The following is a 20,650-nucleotide window of genomic DNA, read 5'->3' as shown; positions in this document are numbered from 1 at the left end:
CTCGGCTACTTTTTGTATTTTTAGTAGAGACAGGGTTTCACCATGTTGGCCAGGCTGGTCTCGAACTCCTAGACTCAAGTGATCCGCCTGCCTCAACCTCCCAAAGTACTGGGATTACAGATGTGAGCCACTATGCCCGGCTTTATTATTATTCTTGCTTACACATCTGAAGGGTTTATTATCCATTTAGCCTGTTGAAACATCTGCCCAGCTACTGGCAGAAATTATTCCTGGTGCCTTCACCTCAGTCATCCAAGAACTGATCTCTTCTAGCAGGAAAGGAATATTAAATATAAGTGAAAACTGTTGCCACCTTGGTCCCCTAAATGAAGCATCTCCTGGGAAAGGTAAAGAAAAACACAGTAAGACCAAATCTTTACAATCAGTCAGCACTTAATTCAAAGAGTACTTACATAAGCACTGTCTAATTTAATGGCCACAATTAACTCTGGGCAAGAATTATCATCCTCACTTCACAAATAAGGTACAGAAACATAAAAAGATATGTCTAGGGCCGGGCGTGGTGGCTCACTCCTGTAATCCCAGCACTTTGGGAGGCTGAGGTGGGTGGATCACCTGAGGTCAGGAGTTCGAGACCATCAAGACCAACCTGATCAATATGGCGAAATCTGGTCTCTACTAAAAGTACAAAACTTAGCTGGGCATGGTCAAGATGCCTGTAATCCCAGCTACTCAGGAGGCTGAGGCAGGATAATCGCTTGAGCCTGGAAGGTGGAAGTTGCAGTGAGCTGAGATCACACCATTGCACTCTAGCCTGGGTGACAGAGTGAGACTCTGTCTCAAAAAAAAAATGTGTGTGTGTGTGTGTCTAGGATCACTCTGTCTTGTTTCCAACATATCCCACCGATTATTATCTTCAAATCTCTGCAAGGCCATTCTAAGGCAGGGAAGAATATGTTGCATGTGGAGTCAGAGGCAAAGCTGGGACCAAAGGATAGAAACTACAGAAGGTAGTTTCAGTTTGGTGCACTGAAGCAATTTCCAATAATCAGAGATATCCAAGGATGACATGAGCATGTAGATGACCACCTACCAGCAACAGTGCACAGGGAACTCCTGCACTAGATGGGAGGTGGGAATAAATGAGAAAATAAAAGCAAGCAGAATAAATTTCACGTTTGCCCACACCAAGATTACCAACCCATTTGCATCTGTGTTGATATGCTCTGTTACAAGGGATAAATTGTCCATGCTAATCTAATGTCCTTTACTTCAGTACTTGATCGAACCCCTCTCATCGACTTAAGGATATCACTTCTATAGTTGTCACTTCCTTTTTGTACATGACCATTTTCCTCCTCTCCACTAAATCATTCCCATTAGCACACAGACATAATCTTTTAGAAAAACCCTCCCTTGACTCCATTTTAAGATAGTGTTCCATTTTTGTTACCCTTCCCAGCAAAATTCCTTTAAGAGAAAAAAAAACCTGTTTATACATGCCATCTCAACGTCCTCTTCTTCCACTTTCATGAATTTAATTAGACTTTCATCCCCATCTCTCTACTGACAACTGATTGTTAAGGTCATTAAGAACCTCTACATTGGCAAATCCAATGTTCATTTCTCAGTTTCATCTTAACCTATCAATCACATTTGACACATAATCTACCCTCCTCCTCCTTCGGGAAGCACACTGTTCTATTCATCTCCAGGACACTTCACCTCCAAGACACTTCTCTGTTCTCTCACACTAGAAAGGCCACTCCTTGGTCTACTTTGCTAGTTCCTCCAACCTGTAAACAGTGGAATAACCTAGAGCTCAGTACTCAAATCTCTTTTCTTTAACAGTACTCATTCTCTAGGTGAGTGATCTCATCTACCTCTGATTTTAAATACCAACTATATATTATTTACTAATAAATTTATGTTTATTGTCCTGACCCCTCACCCTTGAACTCCAGACTCTTAAGCCAAACTCTACTCCCAGCTCCACTTAAATGTCTAATTAACACTTCAAATCAGCACATTCAAAACCAACTCTTAATTACCCAACTTAAGTATGGTCTTCACCATTTCAACAGATGGCAACTGAATTTTTTCAGCAATTCAGACCAAAAATCGTGTAGTAATTGCTGATTCCTCTTTCTCTAATATTCAGTTCATCCTGTCAGCTAGTCCTTCAAGACATTTCCTGAGTCTGACCACTTCTCACTTCCACTCCTACCAAGACACCACCACTCTGAACTATTACAACAGTCTCTCGCAGTCTATTTTCCATAAAAGCGGCCAAAATGATCTGTTTAAAACATAAATCAGATCACATTACTCCTCAGCTCAAAACCCTCTAATGACTTCCCAACTCTGCAGAATAAAATAACTTACGAGAGAGAACTTCCCTCTCTGCTCTAAAATAGCACACCTCTTCCTCCATTACTCTCTTAACTTCCTTACTTTGCTTTTTCTCACAGCATTTACCATCTGTTACTACATATTAATTTATTTTATTTTCATTAGAATAGTTTCTTGCACTTGAAAGGGACTCAAATAGTTGTTGAATAAATGAATGAGTGACTTCTAATATTCCTTTTCTTTGACCATTTATATTTTAAGTTCAACAGTGACTAGTTGTATCCAGAAAAGGGATCTCCAGGTTGAAAGCCATAGAGAATAGCCTGGATTCTTATTTCCTGGGACTAGAGACAACAGCCCAAATAAATTGAAATAGGAATGGTACCACTCACTCTCAGAGGGTTTTCATTGAGGTATGGAGGCTCCCCTTCAATCATTTCGATGGCCATGATGCCCAGGGACCAGATGTCAACCTTGGGCCCATAGGCCTTTCGTGTCACAACCTCTGGTGCCATCCAGTATGGGGTTCCCACCATGGTGCTCCGTTTGCTCTGCTCTGGGGTTATCTGTGCACAGAATCCAAAATCAGCTAGAAAAGAAAAATAAGAGAAAGAACATACATTTAGGATATACACTCACTTCAGTAAGTGTTGACTGTGTGCCTACACGTAGGTGACAAGATCTGCCTGGCTTCCAGCTCTGCTATCCTTTGTCTCTCCAAAGTCACTTGACTGCCACCTTCATGTCTAGCTCCTAGCCTATTTCCTATTGAACCCTGAAGAGACATAGGAGGAATATAAGAAACACCATCTCTGGCCTCCTATCTCTCCTTAAACCAGGGGACTTAGTGTTAAAGTCCAAGCTGCCCATTTTGGTCTTGATTGCTTGTCCCAGTTTTGCTTTGTTCTTGAAAAACCATTCTCATATTCTCAAATATGGCAATGAGGTCCTTGCCTTATTTCTTGGGCACGAGTCCTTGATTTAAACCCCAGTCACCTATGACTAAGCATGGCCCTGTTTTTATGCCCCAGGCCCAGGGCTGCTAGCAGTCCTTCCATAAACTGCCCATCCACCCATAACATAGCCTGTTTTTCTGGTCTACTGGTCTTTACACCTTTGAACAAAATGTTCTACCTGCCGTGGTTTTCACATTATATTGCAATTATAAATTTATTTAAATTAGGAAGTCTTTGAGAGTACGGATTATATCTTCTTACTTGTCCTCATATCCCTAGAAGGACTGGCATGTACTAGACGTTCAATAAAAGTTTGCTGAATAACTGAATGAAAGAAGTTACGCAAAACCCTTTTTTCTAATTATCTATTAAATGTTTTCCATACTAGATTGAGAAGGTAGGGAAAATGTACTCTCAGTGCCCATCACAGGACCTAGCACAGAGTAAGCATTCAGCCAAGTTTTTTGTGGTGGTTGTTAAATGTATACATGAATGAAAAAATAATGAAATGATATCCTATGATTAATATAGAAGAATATAAAACAGCCCTCATATCCCATGAAATAATAAAGACCCTTTGGTGAGTGTCGTAGTTACTATTATATGATGACCATCTCACAGGAGACAGGGCCCCACAGGGAGAGAAGTATTATCATTCCTAAGGCTCCTACTTACTTAGCTTGACAGAGCCATCCATTCCCAACAGAATATTGTCACTCTTGATGTCTCTGTGAATGACCTGGTTCGAATGCAAAAACTCCAGAGCCTGCAGACACTATTGAAGTGGTGTGGGCAGGGGGAGAAAGAAAGGACATACATATAATACAGAAGACTTAATAGAAAATCAACTAATTCAACCTCTTCACTTTAAAATAAAGGAAGTAAGGCCCCAACGAGTAAAAGGACTTGCCCCAAATCACTCGCAGAGCCAGATCTAGAACCAAGTCTTCCATCTCCCAGCTAAACATTCTTTTAACACTCCATGCTGCCTTTCACCTTAAAATAGTTTTTTAAGTAAAGGAGTTCCTCCAATGGTTTTTTTTTTTTTTTTTTAAATTAGATCCTTGGTAAAGAACCTAAGGCCCAAGAGAAATTACTGAAGAAAAATGGAAAGGATCTTATAATGACAGACTGGAGGAAAACAACAAATAAGGGTCATATTTGAGGAAGCAGACATATGGAAGTGATACTAGAAGCAGTAAGTTAGCAGGATAATCTTATTTTGGTGAGGAGATATTTTGTACTATTTTGGATATGCTGAATTTGACATCTGAAGACAAATGTCCAGTAGGCAACTGAATTTATAACTCTGAGTTTCCATACAGAGGTAAATATTTACAAGTCATTTGGGAAGAGATGATTTTTGTTTAAGTTACAGAAATGGTTGAACCTGGCAAAGGGTATAAGAGAAAGAGAAGAACCTTGGAAAACACCTATGGTACACAGGCAGAATGAGTAACAAAGAGACACAATGGTACAATTAAAATGCCTGGTTCTGCTGCTACCCCACTAACTATATAATTCTGGACTCCCATCTATAAAATGTGGGAATTAGATGAGATCATCTCAGCTTTTCTACTAAATCAATAATTTGCTTTCATTGACCCAAAACTAATTTTTTAGAAACTTCTACCAATTAAAAAACACTAAAGATATAAGTGAACAGGAAAATACTATTTAAATGGTCCTAACCTAATACTTTACTTTCTAAGAATATACCAATGGCTAAATTAAGAATAAAACAATATCCAGAATTGGGTTTTCCCTGAAAATGTAAGAGCTGCTCTTCTTACAAGGGTGGAGACATCTCAGGATGTCAGAAATTATGATGAAAAAGAATGATCTTGAGAAATTGGAACCTCATACAATGCTGGCAGGAGTGTAAAACAGTACAGCTACTACAGAAATGGTTTGGCAGTTCCTCAAAAGTTGAGTACAGAGTTGTCATATGACCAGCAATCCACCTGTAGTTATATACCCACGAGAATGAGAACATACCTCCACACAAAAACTGGTATATAAGTGTTCATAGAGTAATTTTTTATTTTTTATAACAGCCAAAAACAGAAAGAACTCAAATGTCCATTCTATTACTTGGCAATAAAAAGGAATGAGGTACTGATACATGCTACAAAATGGATGATTCTTTGAAACACAATGCTAGCTAAGTAAAAGAAGCCAATTACAAAAGAACAAATATTACATGATTCCATTTATATAAAATGCCCAGTACAGGGAAACTACAGAGGTAGAAAATAGATTAGCGGTTACATAGGGCTGGGAGAGTCAGGGCAGGGGACATGGGGATTGACTGTTAATGGCTATTAATTTCCTCTTTGGAGTGATAAAAAGGATCTAAAATTCATTATGATGGTGGTTGTACAACTCTATGAACATACTAAAAGCTGGTGAATTATATACTCTAAATGGGTGAATTATATCTCAGTAAAGATGTTTTAAAAAGGAGATGATCTCTATTAGAGCTGAAGAATAGTAATACCATCTATTATACAACATTAACATTTTTTTCCAAGTGCTTTTTCATCCATATAGCACCCCTAAGGTATATACAGTGTGAATGTTGCAATTTCCATTTTATAGATTAATAATGAGGCAAAATGATTTCCCAAAGTATACGTTTGTATGTATTCTCCACTAGTGAAAGTTGGTTCCTGAGGGTAAGCAGGTGTGGTGAAAAAAATCTTAGGTATTACAATGGTTTATGACCCTCCAAAGGGCCATAGTATGTAAACAGTTGACCTATGTATCTGTGATATTAAAATTTCATGGCAGGGAGTATGATTAGGAAAAAGGCTCCTTAAGAAGGAGACAATGAAAAGAAGGTTAAGAAATACTGCATTAGTAGTGGAACAAGGAAAAAAAGTCAGAACCCCTAAGAATCCCAGCCTGGTATTAATTCCATTAATTAATTCCAATTACTTGTGAATATTCTAGATCCCAAAGTTGTTTGCAAAGGGGACCATATTTTCTAGGGCAGTATTGATTTCACATTTTATTTTTCTTAACACTGATTAAATATGTAACTACATAATTTCAGCAGTATGCCTTCAGATCTTGCACCATCAAACCCCAATCACACTATTATACTCATCCCCACAAAATTCTGAACCTCATGTCATCTTCTATGCTTCCCCTAATTTCCTAACTTTTCTATTATGTTGGTGCAAAAGCAATTGTGGTTTTTGGCATTTTTTTTTTTTAAAGTAATGGCAAAAACTGCAATTACTTTTGCATTATTGGGCCACCAGAAAGTTCCAGTCTGTCATCAGCAAAACACCCAATATCCTCAATGTCTCTGAATATTCCCTTCATTTTCTTGCTCTAATGGAAATGAAATGTGGTTATTCCCTGAGGACACTGTCCAGGCCTTCTGGAGGGCTTTTTTTCCTCTTACATCAGCATATTATCAATTCTAGACATTTAATCGCAATGAGGAGAAAGGGAATATCTATTTGACCTTTTTTTTTTTTTCCTGGAAGTATTTTACCCTAGATTTTTGCTGGCTTGCTTTTATATATCATTCAGATGTTTACTCAAATCCATAGCAAAACCTTCCCTGAGTATTCCGTCTAAAATAGAACTTCCTCCATCACTACCTTCTTACTCTGCTTTATTTTCCTTATAGCACAAAAATAAAGCAAGAAAGCAGAATAAAAATGATTAAAATATATGCCCAGATAAAAGAGATAAAGGAATATATAATAATGTGCTTAGAGTGTTTAAGACTGGAATTACGAGTGACTTTTTACAATATATACTATCTAGTACTTTATAATTTTTCTACATTGGGTAGAATAAAGTTATCTTTAAAGGAAAAAAAATCATGGTGATAGAAATGACAAACACAGGTACAATACAGGAATGATAGGAGTGTCAGCACTAATTTCTACCAATTCCACAGAGCCCAGACTGAGATCTCACTGGGTAGGGAACTTCAGGAGACAGGAATACGGAGGCAGCTTTCTACCCAAGACTGCTTGGCCCTTGGCCTTACCTCACGGCACACAGCTGCAATCTGGCCTTCATCCATGCATGTTTCTGTCACCACGTCTGTCAAGGAGCCTCCAGCCAAGTATTCCATAACAACCCATAGCTCATCTCCCACGAGGTAACTGCAGGAATACAGATAAAGGGTGAGAGGGAACAATCAGAGTACTCTGAGCCATGGCACTGGGTTTCAAAGGCTAAGCATATACACAGAGTGAAACTACGTCTTAGCACAAAGTAAAGTAAAAGATTCTTTACTTTGGGGAAAAGCAGAATCTGGGGGACAAAATCACTAACTTTGAATTTCTCAAGGATGCTCCTGGAAAAAACCAAGCATACATGTTCTGTGAAACCCCAAAGGGCAGAACTAAGATCACTAGCTTAAAGTGATACAATAAAATTGCATTTCATCACAACACAAAGGAAGACATTCTAAAATTAGAAAGACTGACATGATTCCCTCTAGAAGCATCCAAACATTTTACAATGATAGGATTTACAGTCCATGTTACCCAAAGAAGAGAGAGCTACTAACCCTCCCAGAGAGTCCTACCAGATCTGAAATCTATGAGACCAAGTATTGGGTCTTGTTTAAGACTCTATCCCCAGAGTCCAGCACAGCAAAAGCCAATATTTACTAAATAAATCAATGAATGAAATAAAAGATAACTAAAAATATTAAATGAAATAATGTTTATGAGTCCCTTAAAAGCTGCAAAGTGTTGTATACATAGTCATTATGCTGACAATTGACCTCTACTTTGAGTGTCTGTGATTCAAAAATGGAATGAATTTAGCAACGGCTTACAGAGCCAAAGCCGTCTGATAAGCCAAGGCTACCATTTAGTAAGGTATCCCCGGAGAGATTGTGGGCTCACATGAGTTAGAAGTGATGGCTTCACTCAGAGGTTGGATCACTCAACCCTATTACATGATAAATAAAAAGGTCACTTAGCCTATCTGGTCAATGTTTCCTTACTATAGAATCGGACAAATAAAAACAAGGTGAGCCTAGAGCCCTAAAGTCTTCTGCCAGTCTTGGACATAGATGCCGGATTGGGAAAAAAACATTCCTTGCACTGGCTTGAACTGTGTGGTATCATCTTATCTTCATCCTGATATTGGGAACACTGCTGGACAGATGTGGAGACTGTTGGAAGATTTTAACAAATGCACTCAAGCAAAGGGTAAGATTTGAATCCTATTTTTTTGACTACTAATCGACTGCTCTTTCCATAAAACTTTGTGTTCTGATTTGTAATTTTTAAATGTCCATGACAAATAAACATGACAGACTAAGTGTTTCTTCAACAATCTCTTTTGAGAGAGAAGACTATGGGGATTTGAACTGCTATGGTCTGAATGTTTGTGTCCCTCACAAGTTATATGTTGAAAATCTAATCACTAATGTTATTAGGAGGTGGGGCCTTTGGAAGGTGATTACATCATGAGGGTTCTGCCGATGAGTTCATCCATATGTGATGGAGTTCCCCCTGGGACATCTCACAAAAACCACAGACCCTCATTTGTAACACCTTCACTGAATGCTCAGGTTAAGATCCTCTTCTATGATTTTACAGAGTGTACTTTTTTCTATACCAGACCAGGAACTATTTGAGGGCAAAGATAGCATTATTTACTTCTGATTTCCAGAGTAAAAGCCTCTGGGAATACCAGTAAAGGTATGATTAATAAACAAATCTGTTAGTCTCTTAATCCTACTCCCAGAACACAAATTCCTTCAATAACATGGTCTTATCATTTAGATGCATCCACTGATGGGTAACTCACCATTTTGTGAGACAGGCCATACCCTTACTGACAGCTTTCATTTTTCCATATCCTGAGCCAAAATCTAAAACCCCTGTCGCCTTCAGTAGTTTGCACGAGCTATATTCTCTGTATAATAAGTTCTGAAAGAGATGATAAGGTACTAACTTTCAGAGGATTCTTCAGAGCCAGTCAGGACCCACATTAAGGAGACATAACCATCTCAAAGAAAAAGGCTTTATTCTTTACAGTGTTGGGAATGTCAAAGTTCAACTCTTTTCCTTTTTAAGGAAACTGAAGCTTACTAGTGTTTTAGATGCAGAATAAGAAGGCACCCTTATGAAATCTACCAGTAACAGGAAGAGGTAGCTGGTCATGCAATATAAGAGGTAAAGAAATTAGAGCCCAAGATATAGTCCAATTTCACCTCCACCTATGATGTCTCTGAACCCTGGGCAAGAAGCTTAACTTTTTTTTTTGTTCAGGTATCGGAGAAAAGAACCTGATATAATAGAAAGGGCATTGATATTGGTGCTAGGAATATTCAAATTCAAAACACTGCTTTGCTGTTTTATGGCTTACTACTCTTGGACAAGTTATTAACATCTATAAACCTCAGTTTCCTCGTCTGTAAAATATGGATAAAAAACCCTACCTCACAATGAGATACTGTTCGTGAAAGTGCTTAGTACAAAATAAAGCACAATACAAATATTATATACAACCGCTCTTACTATTTTGAAAAACAATTTTGATGAGCTGGAATGATGGGCTAAAACAATAAAAATGGGACTTAATGAAGATAGTGAAAAAGTTCTATATTTCCAGTTTAATGCAAGCTATGTAAAAAAAAAAATCAGAAATTTTAGTTGACTGCAAACTTACTAGGAGTCAAAGCACACATCCTAAAAGATAAAACAAGAATGAAATCATTAAGCTGTGTTGAGTTTAGAAAGAGTCCCACTCTCTCCGTAGTGGTCAGATCTCAAATGAAACATCTAGTTCTGCACGTTGCATTTTAAGAGAACATAAACAAACAAGCAGTTATTCAGGAGGATGAGCAGAATAAGGAAAGATTTGGGATATAAAATGAGTTAAGGACCTAGATGTTTGACTCAGGCAGATGGGCTGGTAGGTTTCCCTTAGGCAAAACAAACAGTAATAGGATCAACTGTTACAAGCTACATGGTGGTAGAGTTCAGCCTAATACAGAAGGATTTCCCAGCAATAAAGGTGTCCAGCATTACACAGGGTCACCTACAGAGAGCTCAGCATCACAGAAGACTCTTAAATGGAGGCCGTTCTGAGTGCTGGCACCGCCCTCTCCTCTGACAGTCCACCAGTCAGTCCCAAAGGCCCTATCCCTCTGATGGGACCCACCACTCCATACCTGTCCAAGTAATTCACAATGTTTGGGTTCTTGTTTTCCCTCATGACCAGGATCTCATTAATAATCAGCTCTTTCTTGGGCTGCTGCTGAAGATTCATCTGCTTAATGGCCACCTGAAATCAGAGTATATTCAATGTGCAACCATAGTCATTCCCATTTATTAAGCACCTACTAAGTACCAGACCTTAAGTACTCAGGAAACAAAGATGAGTAAGATACAGTCTTAGCCCTCGAGTAATTCACAATTTGTCTATGTAGACCAGCGGTCTTCAAAGTGAGGTCTCAAGCCAGCATTATCATCATCTGGGAGCTTGTTGGAAATAAAAACCTGGGGTCCCACCCCAAATCTACTAAATCAGAAACTATGTGATGTAATAAGTCTTCCAGGTCACTGTGATATACACCAAAGTTTCAGAATCAAACTTTGGTGTAGAAAAATACTTTTAAAAAGTCACAACAGAAAAGAGATGCTATAACAGAGGTTCATATAAAATGCTAGCAAAACACAGAATACGGCAAAAGCCAAGAACTCGTTCAATCTGGCCAAGTATAGGGACTTCATAAAGGGAGAGGTGACTTTCTGAACCTGGTGTAGAAAGATAAATCAGAGTTGACCAGGTCAAGAAAGAACAGAAAAGGAGGATGAGAGCTCTATCTATAGAAATAAAAACAAATTTCCAGACAACATGAATATAAGGTATACTTTAGTTTCTAAGGTACTTGGTATCAATTCCTTCTATACGTAAGGTACTATTATAAGGTGTTCTCAAATTTGTTATTTCATTTAATCTGCAAAGACACCTTGTTTGCTAAATATTACTAATGATTCAACAGATGGGGAAACTGTGTTTCAGAGAGGATGTGATTTGCATACATAGCTATTCAACAGCAAAATCAGGATTAGAACCCTCAAAAGGGATGCCAAGTTATCCTGTACATGTAGCCAGATTAATTTTCCCCCACAGTACACATTTGATAACCTTGTTCAAAAACTTACATGGCTCCTGGTTGCCTAGAAATGTTTCTCAGTACAACATTCAAAGTTCTCATGATCTGGCCCCTACTTTACTTCCAACTCTATTCCTTCACAGAGGAGTGTTCATGGAGAACACTCCATGTTCTCCCTGGTATCTAGTTCCCCTTCCTTTGTTCAGAATCTTCTCTTCATCTGGAACAGCCTGTATCATTTCCATACATTCAAAAGCTACTTACGCTTTGTATCAGGCCAAAGGAAACTTCATTCTCCAAACCCAATATGCCTTTTCCCTTCTTTAAAGCCCTATAAGATCATATTTATCCCTCTTTTATGGAACTTACAACTTGCTATCATGTGTAATGATTAGTTAGGGGTAGTGTATCAAGAAGTTTGAGGGCTTGACTGAAAACCCAGAACCCCAATGCCAAACATAGGCCTTTACACACATAAGAGTTGGTGCTCAAGAAATGTCTGTAGAAAGAGGGCAAGAGAGAAGTCAATAGGTTGGTCAGTACTTTGTTTTTAAATAAAAACAACAAAAAAATGGCAATGGGCTCCTCTATCCCATAGGAGTATACTTTAAATTATTTTCTAAGTGTTCATTCTCTAGAGATATTTTGCCTTTTTCCTGCTTAGTGGACAAGAACACGAACATCTAATAGAACGAAGTTGTCTTTCTAGAAGCAGCAAGAAGTATAAAGAAGGAATGATTCAAACTTTTATGTGACAAATCCCTGACTCTATTATTTCTTCAAGTCAAGAATGGACAGTCTTTTGCAGAGGCCAAGTTAATCATTAAGAATAGAAGTAATTCCGTAAAAAAATCTGACCACCTCCATTCCCTACCTCAAGTAAGGAAAAATTGCTTTGGAGTGGAGTTTCCTGTTAGGTCAGGCTTCTAGTCTGGTGGCAGCTGTCTATAACAGCTGAGCATTAGTTTTTCCTAACGTTTGAAAAGCAACATGTTGATCTAAAGATATTAAGTATAGTTAGCCCTTATAACACACATTAAGGACTGGAGCCAGAAGAATGTCTTTTGAGTTACTCATGCCATCTTGGAGGATGGGACACTGCTTATGAACCTCACAGTGGTCACTGCTGGCAGCAGCAAGGAAGGAGAGGCATAAAGAGGCTAACATGGAGGCTGGGGCAGGACATGGGAGTCCTTTTCTTTTTTCTTTTCCTTTCGAGACAGAGTCTTGCTCTGTTGCCTAGGCTGGAGTGCAATGGCAATCTCTGCTCACAGCAACCTCCGCCTCCCGGGTTCAAGCGATTCTCCTGCCTCAGCCTCCCGTGTAGCTGGGATTACAGGGATCCGCCATCACGCCTGGCTAATTTTGGTATTTTTAGTAGAAACAGGGTTTCACCATGTTGGCCAGGCTGGTCTCAAACTCCTGACCTCATAATCTGCCCGCCTCGGCCTCCCAAAGTGCTGGGATTACAGGCGTGAGCCATCGTGCTCAGCTGGGAGCCCTTTTCAATAGCTACTAACTATGGGCTAGGCTGTGTCCTTCATCTATCAGACCCCACCTATATAGGCTAGGATATAGCATTCCTATAACAGAAAAAGAACTAGACTTGAACTCTGAGAACTTAAGCTCAGGACTTATCACTTACTGACCTTGACCAATCACAAGCTCTCTGAGCCTCAGTCTCTTCATCAATACATTGAAGATAATCTCAACCTTGATTCCCCTCTTCTCAAGATTGTTTTGAATACCAAGTGAGACAATGGCAAATGCATTACTCACATATAAGTAAATAAGCAATAAAGTTAGACAATAATGAAAATGGTAATCATAGTAATAACAGCATTTAATAAGTACTTGGCACAGCAACCACTCTCCCACCACTACTATTTATCAAATACCAACTGTGTGCCAGGCTCTGTGCTAGATGCCCTACTTATATTATCACAGTAAAACCTAACAGCCCTGCAAAGTAAGAATCATGATCTGCATTTTCAGGTAAGAAAATTGAGGCGAAGACTCAAGAAAATTCTAAGGTCATAATCAATATCCACAGGTCCATGTGACTCCAAAGGCTCTTCCAGTCTGTTCTTTCTATTATACACATTCTCTCTAAAAACACGCTTGAAAAATAATTGTTGATCTGTAACTGGAAGACTTCCCAGCACTAACATTCTTCCTATATGTGAGACAATAGGTCTGCCCTTCTCAGCTGGATAACCCCCAATAAGCACGCACTCACAAAGACCGAGAGCATCCTGCTGACTCCACTAAAGATTTATTCTCCCTGGGGCAGGAAATGAAGCCTTCCTGACCACACTGCATTAGCCACCCTGATGGACTCCCTTCCATTCATAGTTTTGTAACCACAAGGCAGGCATACAATGAATTTAAATTTCTCTTTCCTCTGGCCAGCTTCTCACACAGCCAGCCTCCAGGCCTTCCAGAAACCACCATCATCACCTACCTGCCTCCCATCAAGGACTGTGAAGCCTGAGAGGCCAGAAACACGACAAGGGACTCTAGTATCTAACCTCAGCTCTGTTGTGCTCTTGAGGCCCAAAACACACAGGATTGGGAGTCGAAGATTCTAAACCAGTCCCTGCTAATTGCTGACAGTACAACTTTGCAAAAAAGTTATTTATACACCCTGAGCCTCAAATTCCTCAGCAGTAAAGAAAAAATAATATTACCTACCTCATAGAGTTCTTTTCAGGATTGGTATAACCTTCTTTATTTTAATCTCTGCATCATATTCACCATCATTAAAATGTCATGATAATACTATCCTTCCTTCCTCACCATTATTTTTACTTTAAGGCAGATTTCTGTCAATATTACAAGGCTTTTATATGTACACAAAGGAAATTACGGTCTCTTACATTTACACATGATTTTAATGTCTGTGAACTTTCACAGAATTCTTAGCATAAGGTGTGGCATAAAGCAAATGCTTTGTGGAATACGTACATATGCATATGAGTAAAAATGAATAAATATGAATATGTAGTTCATAAAGTTTATAATGCATTTTCACATGTATTGCTTTACTGAATTCTTTCAACACTTTTGTGGACATTTTATCATGCACATTTTATAAATATATAAAATTCAGGCTCAGAGAGGTCAGATGACTTGCCCAAGGTTATATAAGTAGCTAAAGGCTTATAAGCATCTAGTTCTTTGCATTCTCACGTCAAAGAACAATGAATAAATCCTTAACCATAATAATGATTTTTAAAACTTGGCTTACCCTAGGTGGAGCCTTAATATTTGGCTTTAACACTTGAAAAACTCACGAGAGCCTAGTGAGATATATGCTACCGCTATTAACCATGACTTCTCCAGGATGCCACGTGGTTTCAACCACCAGAAATATAGAAGCACGTGTCTAGCAGCCTCCCTTACAGGACCCCAACTCTATTTTCATTGGAAGAAGAGGTGCCTCTCTCAATTGCTATGTCCCGGTACTCTCTGAAGAAAGAACTTCTCTGGGGCAGCTGCCATCCAGTTCACTGGCTGACACTCCTACTCTGCAACCAAATATTAGAATGCAAGGAAACCTCAAGTACTCTATATTCCCTTCTTAACTTCCTTCTACTGAATATAAGACCTTGGGTCAGCAGGCTTTAGCTATAGTTCTCATGGCTTAATGAAACGAGAGGGACAAAAAGCTGCCTCCAAATAAATGAGGATTTCACTGTTCAGTGGAAAGTAAAGGTAGCACCAGTAGATTAGGAGTCAAGAGACATGGTTTAAATCTCCTGTAGATCAGATTTCTCCCCCAAGCCCCAGACTTGTATAAGCAACTATCCACTTGGCAATCAGGTAGTATCCAATTTCTTTTTCCTTTCTCCTTGAATAATATCACTCACTTGTAAACAATGTTCACATTCAGTCAATCATCTAATCCTGTCGAACCTACCTGCTAAGTATCTCTCAAATCCATCCACTTCCCTCCATCTAACTATTTCACCTTAGTCCAAACCTTACGTTTCATCATGTTAGCCTGCTATTTGGCTCTTGTATGCTACAGTAAGAAACTAGAAATGGTCCAGCTGGGCGCAGTGGCTCACGCCTGTAATCCCAGCACTTTGGGAGGCCGAGGCAGGAAGATCACCCGAGGTCAGGAGTTTGAGAGCAGCCTGGCCAACATGGTGAAACCCCATCTCCACTAAAAAATACAAAAATTAGCCAGGCATGGTGGCAGGTGCCTGTAATCCCAGCTACTCAGGAGACTGAGGCTGGAGAATTGTTTGAACCCAGGAGGCGGAGGTTGCAGTGAGCAGAGATCACGCCACTGCACTCCAGCCTGGATAACAGAGTGAGTCAACCCCATCTCAATTAAAAAAAAAAAAAAAATTAGAAATGTTCCTATTGACCTAACAAGGGCTAAAAATTAATCCCAAATAAAAAGAAACAGAACTAAAGGGCAACAGTGGGTGGTGGATACTCACCTCCTGTCCTGTGGCCACATCCATTGCAGTGTACACGGTGCCTGAAGCACTGAACAGTAAGGTGGCAGAGAAAGAGGGAAAAAAAATAGTGTTCAATGAAGTGATATTTGTCAAATGTAGTTCTACACACAATCTGTGAGTGTCAAAAACAACAGCAGTAAAAATAATCCTCTCCCTGCATCATCCATTCTCATACTTAAGAAGACATTAAGTGGTAGTAAAGAGAATGTAGGCTCTAGTGGCCAAGAGACCTAATTCCAACCTGCTACTTCTACCTAGTACCTACTAGGTAGGATCTTAAGAAAGTTATTTAACTTCTCTGAGCTTCACTTTCCTCATTTGTAAAGTGGACATAAGAGAATATAAGATAATTTAAATTGATTAGTTCATGTAAAGTACTTAGCCAATTGCATAACATATAACGGATGTTCAATATATATTAATTTCCTGTTCCTGCTTGCTTCTCTCTTCGCCTCCATCACCCTTGGCAAGTGGCTCTAATTTCTTCTGGCTTCAAACTCTTCATCTATAAAAGGGGTAAGATTAGATCTATGATTTTCAACTAGGGGGTGAGAGGTGAGGAGAAAGGGGTCCTGGAGAGAATTTCAGAATGTATTTGGGGGTGAGCCAGCATGTCTTATATATTTATCAAAAAGCAATATGAACTTTTGGGGCATCAATAATATTCTTTTTCTTAATCTGGGTACTGGTTACATGGGCGTGTTCACTTTTTGAAAATTCATTGAGTTGTACACTTATATATGCTATCTTTAGTGAAAATTTCCATTAAAAAACTATAAATAGTAAAAAACTATAAAAACTTGAAGAACCACACTGAATAATCTAATCTCAAAGTACCCTTCCCGCTCTAATATTATAGATACACTTTGACCCTTTAAAATAAAATAATGGTTTTCAATCATTTATTCCATCAATAGGATATGTAAATTTTGTTTTCTGTAGTTTGTATTATAAAAGTGGTTTTTAGTTTTCATTTTTCAAACAGAAAATGATATGAAATATACTCTTTCAAACATATATGTTCCCAGAAGATCTGAGGGTACCTCTGCCCCACCCCCAAGGTAAGAATGACCCCACTAGACACGTGTGTACACATATGTATGTAATTATACACACATTCATATATACAGACAGAGAAGGGGGAAAGAAATGCAGAAATAATGCTAGTAAAGTAATAATTCATTCAAAATAACTAAATCCATTCAAAATAACTAAAACCCTCATTTTATGCTTGTAACCATAAACCCTGTGTATTTATAGGTAAGTAATTTGTAAAACATATTTGTACCTATACATGCCATATGTTGGGTACATATGATGCAATTTGAAGAAAATTAAAATTCTGCTCTATTACAAGACTGCTTCCTAGGCAAGCCCTGAGATTATAATTCTTGGAGAAGTCAGGTCAATCCAGGGGGAAATGTCACGTGTAAGCATGCCTTGCAGCTAGAAACTATGGTCACCAGCTCCCTAACCATCACTCTCTAGTTGGGACCCTAGCTACATTCCTGGAAACTGTGATTATAACATATTGGCTATCAAATAAGGATTGGATGACTTGCATAGGCAGTTATTTCTTTGCTGCCTGATTATCCTGCCCCTAACTATCTTCTGTTATAAAGCTGGTATCTGTCTTCCTAACCCCATCCTTTCCTGATCCTACTAGATGTACTATTCTTAAAGGGCAAACATGCCCAAGCCTCAGGGCACTGGACATTTGGGGACTGTCTCCATGATTACAAAGTTCTAGAAAGCTACTCAGGCCTACTGGTTAATACCTATTTCTAACTTGAATAGACATATAGTTAGACTATGAATTCCAAGTCCAAAAGAATAATAATCTTCAGGTCTTTAAGGAGAAATAAAAGCAAGCAAAAATTACAGTATTACCAATTCATCATATTGGTGTGGCATTTATATTTTAAAAATTATGCAATGTGGAAACATCAGCATAGGTGCTTAATAAATATTTCATTCTTCCTTTAGCACTAACAGACCTGTCAAGTAAGCAAGGAAAGAACATCGTGCAGATGTTGCCTATTTATAGGTCTCATATATCAGTAACTAAAAAACAAAACAAAACAAAAGTCACAAAAGTTCTGGAGTTTTGTAAAAGGCCCTCAATTTACAACCTGTCTTCCTTAAATTTACAGGAAGAAACTCCAGTCCAGAGAAGAAACCTGACTTGCCTATGCTTGTCCATGTACATTTCTGCTATATTCTTAATATCTCAATTTCACTACCTAAAGGAAATACCATCCCACATTACTCTGAGGTAAGCAAAATAATTTTTTTCTCAAGGTGTTAAATACCTTACACCAGTTCAGACTCCCAAAAGCATGTCTAGTCTGAAAAACACTGCAACCAGAAAAAAACTGAGATCCACTCAAGCCCAGAGTTGTTTTGAGGATTAAACAGTAAATGTAAATAACAGATGTGAATTGTAGAATGCTGTATAAACATAACCTTCCTATATTATGCAATCTTTTATCTTATTTCCGGAAATTCTTGGGTGTATAATTAAAAAAAAAAAAAAGAAAATTTCAATGACATCATTAGCAACAAAGCTTTCATTCCACTAACACTGAGAGCCAGACATTTTTATTTTTCAGTTTCTTTTTATCTCTTTTGGTGGGTCTTTAGAAATCTCATTATTTTTATTTTTTATAGAGAGGTATAACTTAATTTGCACCAATCTTAAGTGTACAACTTGATTTTTATATATCTACACACCCATGTGTTCACTATCAAGATCACCCCCAAAGATTCCCTCATGACTATTCCTACTCAACATCCTCCTCCCAGAAATAACTACACTGTTCTGACTTCTATTATCATACATTAGTTTGCTTGTTCTTGAATTTCACATAAATAGAATGACATAGTATCTGCTCTTTTATATCTGGCTTCTTTCACTCAAAAAAATGGCCAAACACTTTCAAAAGACACTACAGTCATTACCCCCAAAGATTCCTTCATGCCTATTCCCACTCTACATCCTCCTCCCAGAAATAACCACTATTCTGAATTCTATTATCATATATTACTTGTGCCTATTCTTGAATTTCATATAAATCAAATGAGACAGTATCTGCTTTTTCATATCTGGCTTCTTTCACTCAAAATAATAGCCAAACTTTAAAAACACAGGACAGTCATGTGTCACATAACGATGTTTCAGTCAACAATGGACCACATATGATGGTGGTCCCATAAGATTATGATGGAGCTGAAAAATTCCTATCACCCAGTAACACTGTAGCAGTTATAACGTCATAGCACAATTACTTTGTTTTTTAATAAATGTAATGTACAGTCTAAGTGTACAGGGTTTATAAAGTCTACAGTAGTGTACACAGTAATGTCCTAGGTCTCCACAATCATTCACCACTCACTGACTCACCCAGAGCAACTTCCAGTCCTACAAGCTCCATCCATGGTAAGTGCCCTATACAAATACACCTTTTTTTTTTTTATCGTTTATGCTGTATTTTTACCATACCTTTTCTATGTTTAGATATACAACTACCATTGTGTTACAACTGCCTACAGTATTCAGTACAGTAACATGCTGTACAGGCTTGTAGCCTAGGAGCAAGAGGCTACATCATATAGCCTAGGTGTGTAGTAGGCTATACTATTTAGTTTTGTGTTCACTCTATGATGCTCACATGACAAAATTGCCTAAGGATGAACTTCTCAGAACATATCCCCTTTGTTAAGCAACATGTGACTATACAATTGTTTGCCTATCTTTTTCTGTTGACTTGAGGTCCTTGAAAGCACAGATTGTCTCTGAATTCATAGTGCCTAGCACACAATAGGAACTCAGTTAAGATTTACTGAATTCATTACACTGAGGGCAGCATACAAAATACAGAGAAGGATGAATGCCAGATGGATATATTCCGGCATCTACCTAGAAAAATAGGTCCTATTACACTAGTAGAAGCGTTTGTAGTTCTGGGTCTTCCATTTTATATTAGTGCTGTTGGAGCTCAGTACTAGGACAAACAGGGTTCATCCAGAAAAGCAGAGTTATAATTTGGGAAGCTGGCTTTGGGCTAAGAAAAAAAAATCGTTCTCTCACTGTCACTGCAGGGGTATTTTTAGCCACATGGTCAGCTAATGGCACATCTCTCACATTAAGCGCAATTCTGCCAAATCTGAAGTCATTCTAACATAACAACTCCAGATGGGTGAGGGGTGAAGTGGAGAAAGAAGAACAAGGTTTATGAGAGGCAAAACAAAAGCAAAATCATATATGCCAGCACACACACTTTAAAGTCATTTCTCCAGGGAAAGAAAATGCCCCTACTAACCCTTGTCCAATCTTCTCAAACCGTGTATATTTCTTCTTAGGATCGCCCACACTCACTATGCTTCCTTTGAAAGAAACAGAGACCATGAATCATTTTTTCCAAAATCAAGATACAAAAAAGGTCCCACATTTCCCCGAACCCTGGAGTTGGCATGGGTTAAAGAACTACCTCCAATAGCCAAAAAGCATTCTAAAGAGGCCCTCAGTTTTTCCCCCATAAGTCCCAACCAAAAGTTTCATCACCTTGACTGCTTTGATTCACAGCAAGCTATTCCATTTCTAAACTCCTAAAAGTCATTCATGTTTTAATTAATACAATCAGTAAATATTTACTCATTTAATACGCACCAAGCCATATGTTGTGTTAGGAATGAAGAGATATGACACAGTCAAGGCAGTTCCTGCTCTCTAGAAGGTCAATTTCATGGAGGAGACAGATAAGTAAGCATAAAGTTCCATGAAAACGTAA

The 20,650-nt window shown here is 38.4% G+C and overlaps 1 protein-coding gene across 11 annotated transcripts in view; it reads right to left on the bottom strand.

Annotated features, from left to right (window-relative positions):
* Nucleotides 1-20,650, bottom strand: part of PAK1 (p21 (RAC1) activated kinase 1) — a 148,721-nt gene that overhangs the window by 6,274 nt on the left and 121,797 nt on the right. For 10 of the 11 annotated variants that reach the window (XM_017948790.2, XM_017948785.3, XM_017948787.3 and 7 more), the window contains 6 exons: nt 20,183-20,246; nt 15,840-15,888; nt 10,438-10,550; nt 7,285-7,402; nt 3,945-4,044; nt 2,706-2,902 (listed from right to left, as the gene is read on the bottom strand). In XM_017948790.2, coding sequence (XP_017804279.1) covers nt 2,706-2,902; nt 3,945-4,044; nt 7,285-7,402; nt 10,438-10,550; nt 15,840-15,888; nt 20,183-20,246 — 641 coding nt within the window. Of the gene's footprint in view, nt 1-99; nt 339-2,705; nt 2,903-3,944; nt 4,045-7,284; nt 7,403-10,437; nt 10,551-15,839; nt 15,889-20,182; nt 20,247-20,650 lie in introns of those variants that run through there. The other variant, XM_021926344.2, reaches the window with a different exon arrangement.

The sequence above is a fragment of the Papio anubis genome, chromosome 12 (genome assembly GCF_008728515.1).
Source record: "Papio anubis isolate 15944 chromosome 12, Panubis1.0, whole genome shotgun sequence".
Classification (NCBI taxonomy): domain Eukaryota; kingdom Metazoa; phylum Chordata; class Mammalia; order Primates; family Cercopithecidae; genus Papio; species Papio anubis.
The sequence above is the reverse complement of the archived record's forward strand: the minus strand, read 5'-3'. Positions and strand labels throughout refer to the sequence as shown.